The sequence below is a fragment of the Fusarium pseudograminearum genome, chromosome 1 (assembly GCF_000303195.2).
Source record: "Fusarium pseudograminearum CS3096 chromosome 1, whole genome shotgun sequence".
Classification (NCBI taxonomy): Eukaryota; Fungi; Ascomycota; class Sordariomycetes; order Hypocreales; family Nectriaceae; genus Fusarium; species Fusarium pseudograminearum.
The window spans coordinates 2,993,309-3,003,166 of NC_031951.1; the positions used below are offsets into that span (position 1 = coordinate 2,993,309).

The 9,858-nt window shown below is 47.7% G+C and overlaps 1 protein-coding gene across 1 annotated transcript, besides 2 other annotated features; it reads right to left on the reverse strand.

Moving 5' to 3' along the window:
* Window positions 1-1,360: 1,360 nt before the first annotated feature.
* Window positions 1,361-1,421: a repeat region.
* Window positions 1,422-4,698: 3,277 nt separating this feature from the next.
* FPSE_01435 (uncharacterized protein) lies at window positions 4,699-5,281 on the reverse strand (the record flags this gene model as incomplete). The annotated part of the gene is made up of 3 exons (XM_009254555.1): window positions 4,699-4,763; window positions 4,860-4,891; window positions 5,067-5,281. The coding sequence occupies 3 exons, from the start codon at window positions 5,279-5,281 to the stop codon at window positions 4,699-4,701; spliced, it is 312 nt and encodes a 103-aa protein (XP_009252830.1).
* Window positions 5,282-7,913: 2,632 nt separating this feature from the next.
* Window positions 7,914-7,940: a microsatellite.
* Window positions 7,941-9,858: the final 1,918 nt, after the last annotated feature.

A 9,858-nucleotide genomic window follows, 5' to 3' on the forward strand; every position in this document is an offset into this window, starting at 1 on the left:
ATGGCTTGGTGTCGAATGAGAGACTGTCGGTTCGCCAGGAATCTTGTGGTCGGATAATTCGAAGTTGAGAGCGTAAATGATTGTTGATTACGGATGCAATAAAGAGTGATGCAAACCGATAAATTAGGATATTAAGTTATTAAAGAACGTGCAAGAAAATGAAAAGATTGATGATGGCTGGTAGAAAGAAACCAGGTGCATGTAGCTTAACGGATAGTGGAGGCAATAAAAGGGATTTGAAAAGGGGTTGTTTAAAGACGAGATCGACTTAAGGGCTCTAATGCGGCATGTGCGTCAGTATGAGGTTTATACTAGTACGTGATCTCGATTTTGTCAGGGACACTCTTTAAGAGCGGTTTGTGCGGTATCCCTTGGGCGATAGATTCTAACAGACAGTCGAGGCTGGGCTGGCACGAGTTTGGTATCGAGGGGGGAAGGAGTAGGTCTTACCTGCACAGGTCGGGGAGATGGGCAGAACTCGTTGAGAAGATGAGACAATCCCTAAAATTGAGTGGAAACAACGAGCTAACGTCTCCCACGGGCAATCTTCAAGGATGGAAAAGAAGCGTCGTTGTGGGGAAGAGAGCGGTATGCGGAAGTAGGATACTAGGCATGCAGCTGTTCGGACAGTTAGATACCCATGCTATTAATAAGGCCAGACCGAATGTCTGGTTAATGACATACCTCTAAACACTCTGGCTTCAAGACAGTCCGATCGAAATTGACAGCGACGGAATCGAACAAGTCGGTGGTTGGTCAGTTGATTGCGATGGTGCTTGATGAACAGAAAGTTGGATAACTATCTTGTCGTGTAGTTCTCCTTTCCTAGTGGTCCGAAGGGTCACTGGGGAATTTGATTGGCGAACTAGTTCTTCGTTGCTTCGATGAAGTGAATCAAGGGAGCGGGCACTTCGATGGGAGGCTTTTCGTCGGCGGCGGGAGCGAAAGCGGGAGCGAAAGAGGGAGTGAATTGAGTTGAGATTGGAATTCCTGGTGGGTTTGAGATGCAACCGAGGAATTTTACAGTCAAGCAAGCTGGAGTGAAGGAATTGGTAGTTGGGAAAAAGAATAGATTCAAAAAGCGAAATACCAGTAAAGGTCTTTTTGATTCACTTTTTTCTTCCTGTTCCTTTTCTGGTTCGGTTCGTCTCACAGTCTCGAAGGGTTTCTTGCTTTCTGGCCTAGATTTAATAGGTTGGGAACAGCGAGAGGGAGAGATGCTGAGCGAAAGAAGCCCTTGGGGGTGGTTGGGGTGAGTGGGTGGGAGAGTCGATGATAATTCTCCTCGTCTCAAATTGTCTTCAGGCCTGCTCGGGAGAGTTGAAGACTTAATGAGAGAATGAGGGAATCAACAAAACGAGAGGAGGAGGGGGGGAGGGAGGTTGAAAAGAGGTAGGAGGAGGATAGAGAAGAGGAAAAAGGACTGGGTGAGAGGTACGCGACCAGAGTAGTTTTAACCAACTGTACATTAACTTAGCTAGGTAGAGTAATGCAGAGCAGCAGCGTAGAGCGAGATTCATGGATCCCATGGATGGATTGGATGGGACCAACCCTTGCTGGGGGGTGAAGGTGGAGAGTTCATGGTGTGTGCCAGGATGTTGGGTGTGCAGCATAATAATGAGAGTAGTAGGGACCAAAGGTAAAATGTACAGTCCATATGCACCTCAGGCTAGAGCTAGTAGTTGTGCTGAGCTGCTTCTTGCTGCTTGCTTCCTGCCTCCTGCCTCCTCTCGCCCTGGGCTGCCTGACCTTGACCTTGACCTGCCCACTTTCCTTGGTTTCCTGGCACGGGTACCGCTTGCGGGTACGCGCTCCAACGCTACTGTTGGGTACGGCAGGCAGGTACCGTTGGTTTCTGCGCGCTGGGCAACGCAACGCAACGCCTGGAGTCGCGGGTGGAGGTACCTAAAGCGGCCCCTGTTAGGAGACCGTCCGAGGAGAGGAGGCCACCAGGAGTCGCACACCTACTACTGGACCCAGCCCATTACCCACTCAGAAGAGCGGAGGAAATCCAGTCAAACCAAATCCTGGTAACAAGACCGAAACATGAGAAGAAAAAGGAAGCTTCGATTTGCTTTTACAGATCCATGAATTGAATTCAATACCAATCAATAACCCGTCTAATAATTAACGTCTCCTGTTTTGCTTTTTCTACTTTTTCAATCTCTACCAAGGGAGTCTTCATCTCCTCTTTCCTCCTTACCGACACATCGGGCATCGCCTCAACATCTCAAAAGCTTCTCTGCACGTATTATTACTGCTTTCGCTTTTGCGGGCTGACTTGCGCTAATACTTTGACCTCGCCATTCAAGGAACGAACCCTCTTCGGAGGCAGGCAAGTGGTAGTAGGGCAGGCGGGGGCATGTCTTGGCTGACTTGGTTCGACGGGTGTGAACTGCACAGCACAGCACAAACTTATCTGCATAGCACAAGCAACGGGGTGTGCAAGGCACGGCAATGTACATACATAAACATACATACATTACCAGCTTTGGGCGGACGCTACTGAGCTAAGATCCAAGGCTTGACGTGAAGCGCGTGTATCAAGCGTGTGAGCCTCCGCTGGTCCTGGACGATTTTGTGCCAATTGTGTCGTGTCGTAGCGTGTTCTTGTCTCTCGGCTTGGGAACATACGGCCTAGCTTTGAATCTCAAAGGCAGGGATCCGCGCGGATGGATATGGAGATGGAGACTGGGCGTGTGAGACGGTTCAAGATGCGATATGTACGAAAGTGAATAATGAAGTAAAAAGAAATGTTGTTTGACGATGAGGCGCTGGAACCAAGAGAAACGATGTCGATTTAAAAAAGAAAGCACTTTACGATCCGATTCCGGTCTATTCTGGTGTTTATTGATCGGATTGATTCATCACGATTATAATTGCAGTTTCTTATTCATCCGGTTCAATAATAGAGACATTTGTCTGATACAAGATGCGAAACAATGGCTTCTAGACAGGTTCTTGATCATGAATGAATGCAGTAGTAAGGCAATCTTGAATTATTTACCGCATCGACGCTATTGCGGAATGGTTGGCGCTGTCATCAGCCAGATTGAATAACCTCAATTTCTCATGCACTTGGCCGAATGATAGGTGAATTAAGACAGTATATTGCATTCGATCAGCGTCAAAGTTGAATTCGTCCTCTCTCTCTTGAGGAGCCACGACATGTCGCCTTTTTATTTATTTGTTTGTTTGTTTGGAACTTCTGCTTCACGGTCGCTTGACGGGCACCAGGCGGCCACAGAAAGCGGCCCATTGTCCTTGTTTATAAGCATTGTACGTCTATTCAGTGACGGGACAGAGACCAAGCGGCCCATTGAGAAAGCACTGCGTAGGCTCACCACAGCGAGTCGGCAGACACCAGCTGTAGAGGACCGTCACATTTACATTACAGTACAGCAAAGCAAAGCAGCATGCAGGCCTTTATCATGCCAACCAAGACAATAGAAAGACATGTTGAAAGAGCATTCAATCATTGTCAGGTGTGTCAGGCCTCGTAGAAATCGTCATATTGATTCAGTGTCAACGCACTGACTGGTCGGGTGAATAAGAAAAGATGGCCACGACCGGGCTTAGTCTGATGTAGACGAAACAAGAATCATGAGATACTTTACTTTTGCTCTCTGTAGGTACTGTACTGTAGCCATCTCAAGATAAGGTGATGGATACCCAGGGGGTTGGTTTGAGACGATGCACCAATTATAGCAGGAAAAGAAAAAGTATAAGTATCATCTGATAGAATATTGCATCAAATCCGTACCTAGCCCACCGAAAAAAGTCGCTGTTGCTCCGGTTGCAAAATGCCTTCAAAACATGGAAGTCTTGTCTTGTACAATGGTAGTGTCATGACTGACAAAGAAAAAGAAAAGGCTTGCTGCAAGATGGCACACGCTTCTGCACTTGAATGGGGTTTTTGCTTCCGTAACTTGGACAACATGAACAATGTACATGGTCATCCAACGAATGGCTGGTCAAGTAAAAACTCAAGCTGCCGTCCGGAACGAGTCTTGCGTTGCGTTGCGGTGCTTGCGTTGCCCGGCACAAGTAACCCGCGTACGAGTTAACGTGGAGTGAGTTAGCCTATGAACCAAACCAACTGCTACTGCGGCTTATCACCCACAAAGCTTGCAGTAGCGACGGGAACGTGAAGCCATCATCGCGTCCCGTCTCGTCACGTTTCGACTCGACAACCGTGTCGTTCGTTCCTCAACGTTGAAATTCATACATGCCTACCCGACGCGATGCTGCGCGACCAGACTTGTATTGATTAGTATAGTACAGCCTTGGTAGTGTAGTGACTCTTAGGTTTGAGCAAACACCTATTGATCCGGTCCAAACTTGACTTTTATCTCAGACAGCCCGACTCCCCATCCCATCGCTGGTGACGGAAGGGGTTTTTTGAGGCGTTGTCACATCAAAGCCTGGACCTATGGCAATGGCTGCTTTATTGAACTGAAAATGGATGCCTTCGTACATTTCGCCATACAGTGGTTGGTGTTAAGTTGAGTGCTGCATCCCTACTTGAACCAATCACTTGGCTATGTCGCGCTTCAGCGTCTCAAGGCCAATTAATCATGCATGCATGTAATTATGGATGAGAGGAGAAGTAGGAGAATAAGGCAGCTCGCTATGCTTCCTGCGCAATTCTCCACAGAGTGTCAGCAGTCGTCCTAAACTTATTAAAGGTGCTCACTACTACCTTAGCTGCTCTACTGTACTGGAGCTGTAGTTGTAGGTAGCCGCAACTGTGTAGGTAGCCACTGAAGTTACCAGATTAGATTTAGCAGATTGATATGCCTCTTCTTTCATTGGCCCTTTACCTCTTGTCCGCCATCTTGTGCTCTTTGCCTTCTAACCTTGGTGAGGTACGTTGTGCTGTGCATCGCAGCTGTCACTTGTACATAAGCAGATGCATATATGCATACATCCCATCCATTGATTATCGACCCTCTAGCTAGAAACGTCAAGATTATTTTTATTTTTTATCGCGGTTCCCGTGGTGTTAGTTCATCGACGCGGTCCTTGTCCTTGTCCTTCGCGTTGCCTGGTTCGAGCTCACATACGGACGGATACGTTGTTCAAGGTCATGCTCATCAGGGGTGACGGCCCGGGCGTGGTACGGCGCACAGCACCAAAAGTTGTGAGACGTTTGGGTTGTCAGCGCTGTACGTACTGTACCAATGTCATCAGGAGTAGTTATCTGCTGGGTTTGAATCTGAGTTTGAGTCTGGGCTGAGCTGAGTCTGATTGCCAAGCCCGCTTTGTTCTTGCGTATCATTATCATTTGCCATCGCAGTAGTCAAGTTTGCTCTCCCCGAGCCCCCACTTTGAAGACGCCATTCACAAATATGACACTATTCGCATATCCCGTACATAAGCATAATCAACCATTCAAGGAGTTTCCTGCAATTGTCTCTCCATATGAGCTGTCAATCTCCATCATCTCAAGCCTCATCTGTCTATCCCAGACATGATCCCCTTAAACAATATTAATCTCAACATCAGGGCTCAAACAAGTGCCAAAAAGCGCCACCCCAATCAAAGAAACACTAACTATTCATCATTTTCAACTGATGGGCATCCGGCTGGATCTCGTACGCCTATTAGACCCATTCTCATAATACTCCGTATTTACTCCTACTCCGTAGACGATCACGGATTTCACCAGACCCCCATACGTATCATCCATGCACGACGGGTATGGTACGGTAGTTTCCTAGTAAAAAAAGGAGGTGCTTGGCGATACTTTTTGACATGCAGTAATAAAACGTGGTGATTATTGTAACGAGGCAAGTTAGTCCTTGTTGGTGCGTAGTGGCAGGTCCATATCAACCGTCATTATACATAGCGCCGCCATGGAGATGGAGACCTACCGCCCGAGCGACCTGAGGCCAGTACCGTACCTTGGTGCGGTGGGTTTGGGTTGATTAGTAGGGGTGGGCTATTTGTAGATTGAAATACCGTGCTGTTGTACCTAGGCATATCATGTCACATCACATTGTGTTTCAAGGACATCTATCACCAACAGTTTTCTCTGCTCGTCCCTTTTTCTGCCCCCCAAGGATATGACTCCTTTTGAACATGTTTGTCTGATTCATCAAAGCCTAGCTTCACCGAAACTCTCGCTCGCTCATCTTGCCTGTCTTGAACGTGCCATGCCTGCCTGCTTGCCGCTTCAATTTGCTTCTCTGCAAGGGAAGAAGGAAAAAATGGTACTATCTCCACCACCTGCACTACCTGTCTAACTGCATACGCCGCTCACACATGACAAAAGGCAAAGAAGAGGTTCCCCATACCCATGCCGAGGGAACCGTAGCTTATGCTTGTGGTTTAGTATAGTAAATGGCTCGCATAAGTGGTTAACTAGGTCACAAGCATAATTGCCTACATATGTGCGTGCTAAGAATCTTTGTGAAGATTATGACGCAGTGATGCTGTGCAAGCAAGAGTCAGTTATCACAGTGGAGGTGAGAACAAAAAAAAAACTCTACTCTCTAGTGAGTGCAAACCTCCACAAGTTGCCCAGTCGACGAGGGAAAACAGGTTCGAGATGGAGGACCGCGAAGGACCAGTAACGAGTCAGAGTTCTGTGGAGGTGGTGCTGCGGGAAAAGGCCTCCATTTGACGATGTCATCATAGGAATGTTGCAGTAAATCATTCAGGGTCCAACATTGTCCACCTAGACCACATGTTTGTCTCTCTACATGCAATTATATAGCGTAGTTAGTTATGTTCCGAATACCAATGTCATGTCCTGCCATGATAACGTCCAGACATGAATTCAGCCGCTTTGTACTTGGTGCCACTGTAACCCCCGTATTGCAAAGCAATGGCGTGCCCATTGACATCACTCGGTGTAAAGAGAAACTGAACTTGTTTGCTTCAAAGTTTCACCAAAGTCAGGAACATTTGCTCGCGTGCCATCTGCAGCCAAGCGTGCGTGGATCGTCAAAAACCTCGACATTATATTGCTCGCGAAAACGATGCACTAACTAGATCCAACAGTTACAGCCCAGACAGAGACACAGGCACAGCACAGGCACAAACAGGTACAGGTAGGCACAAGTACATGTAGACACGCCGAGCTACTCTGTACAATCAGCCGCAATGGGCGGACGTGAGAGAGCGAATGGGCCCGAAAGCCGGACAGCAGTAGTAGCACCAGTAAAACTAATAGTTAACTACACGTCCAACTTAAACGGCAGCACCCCTTTATTAAAAGACCCCGTCGAGTTCGCGCACCCACGTTTTTATAACGCGCTCGCGTCAAATGGCGACGAAGGAGACGCAACGCAAGTTTGCTGGGTGCTCAATCAAGCCAATGAGACGCCTCAGACGCGCACCTCAACCTCAAGACTCCTTCACTCTAGAGTCAGGCTCAGCGCACTCTGGGTTCTGGGCTGGGGGGGTCGGGACCCAGGTTGGTGGACTTGTCACTCAAAAAGGCAAAACGGAAGATTGAACCCATGGGCGAGCTAAGTTTAGTTTGTTGGACCACGAACCCTGTAAACTTGCATGCAGGAGGGAAGTTGGGAGTTTGGGAGACAGAAATCCGTGAGGCAAGGAATAGTTGATCGACAGTATTGAATGTGTGAAAGTGGTAGCGAGGCGAGATTGAACCAAAGCAAGGGCGATTGTTTAATCTTGGGTAAGGCAATTGACATTCGACTGTAAACGAGTGAGTCTCTGGGCATCAATAGCCTGACGATCGATTTCTCATCGAATTCGAGATGCTTGTTTCCTCTCCTTTCCTTTCTTTTTTTTCTGTCATCAAACTTGTTCTTGCTCACTTCTCACATGCAGTAGTTTTGACGCCAATGAGGGGTAGCCCCAGGAACCACGCCTAGGATCCCCTGGACGTTCCCGACGCGGAGGGTCAAGTCAAGATCTGGACTACGCTACCAAGAAAAGGATGGATGGATGGATGGATTGGATGGTGTGTGGTGTGCCAGTCTGTAGATCCTCTAATCATGCAATGCCTCATTCGTTGCAGAATTGCATTGTGCACTGTTTGATGATGATGATTCTTTGTTCCGGTTTTGGATCCATTGTGACTAGGAGGAGGCTGGAGACGCCTGATTGTCACATACTTACTCAGTACGGAGTATACGTCTGTTTGCTCTCTACTATGACAATTTACGGACTATGGTTTAAACTCAGAACAGTTCGTTTAGCCGAACAGACGAAAAAAGGACCTCTTGGCTCAAGAAACCCCTCACGTCAGAGGAAGAACAACTCCGAGCAGGAATCAAGCAACAATTGATGATGTTGAAAACACATTGTTTGAGACACTATTCAATGTTTCCTCCGCAATCAAGCATCTCATCTGTCACTGTAATTGGATATACGCTCTTTAAATTTCAGGGCCTACTATTTCATACACTCAGACAAGAGACAAAACAATAGGTGGCCTGGGCGGATGAGCACAAGCCACAGACAGTCTCGCGGAAGCCCGGTTGAGCCACTTTTATTTTTCCAACGTCGATCCTCCTTGAGAACGGGCCATTGCTGTACCAAAGATTCTGCTTGTCCCTGAATCTCAACACCAAACAGCCTCAATTAGCTGGGATATTCAGTGTAGTGTAGCGTGGCAGATTCGCGATTTGAACGTGAGTCAAGCTGAGTCTAAGCTTAGTCTTTGCGCTACTGTCCTGTACCGGACTGGACTGGAATAGAAATGCGATGTGATATATGTACGGTACAGCCTACCTGGGTAAGTTTGATCCATGTCCCTAGGAAGTGGCTTTTTGCCTATTGTTTAGCATGCGTCAATGGTCTGACTGGATTCAATATTTCTACGTCAATCTGCACAGCTCAGTACCGTATATCTGGAAATCGGTCGATAGCCGCGTCAATCGAGACAAATTCAAGTTCTACAAGGCTTCTGGGCTTGATCAGTTCCCTACTTCCAGGATGCAGGTTTCAATTCTCCCTCACATTTTGTTGACTTGACTTGACTGACGTCTTCACATGGTGGATTTGAGCCTTGCAGCACTTTTCCATTTAAAGCCTAGACCCCTGCAACTATAGGCAACTAACGAGTGGCTTCTGCCCCGCATTCACTTTCAGATTCACGGTCCGACCTTCCAATCAGGGATCACCATCGGGCTCAGCGAACAGACGACGACTCGGCTCCATTCAGCAAAAAGTCGTGAGTATATTAATACGTACTCAGTTGCCTCTTGAGATGCTACAGTCTCCCCAGAGACGACAGGATGGGTGAAACAATGACCAGAGCGTGTTTCGGACCCTTCTATTCATCTGACTCCCGGATCTTGCGCCCTTGACCTCCAAGACCGGCTGTTCTTAATGCAGATTCCCGTGAAACCGTGGAAATGAAGGCCAGGCATTGATTGAATGGGATTGAGCAGAGCCGCAACACGTCGGAAGGACTTGTATTGTCTTGTAAAGTGGACGGTAGAGTAACCTCGGCCATGTACTACTTACTGTGTCACCATGTGTCGTACGGCACGCCTGCACAGGGCTTGCAGAAGTTCTGTCAGTCTCACATGCTGCAGAATGCCAATCGCAAAGCTTCGCAGACGTGGTATACGTCAGGATGTGCAAGCACTTTGGAAACGAGGCTTTGTCAGAGAGCTCGTATGTTCAATTATCAGCTTCACTTTCCCCCTTGCAAAAGAGCCCGGTAGGTTTTGGCTTAGTAGCTTGGCTGTCTTGGTGCTGCAGAGTTAAGGGTCAAGTTACAAAGCCTGCCTGCCTGCCTAACCTTGGGTAAGGGTGCGAGACAGGACAGAGACAGAGACACGGTGATCATCCCGTCTCGGATCGAGTTGCTCAATTCTGGCGCCAGGTCAGGCCAGCCTAATTTGACATCAACTTTTTTTTGTTTCTTTC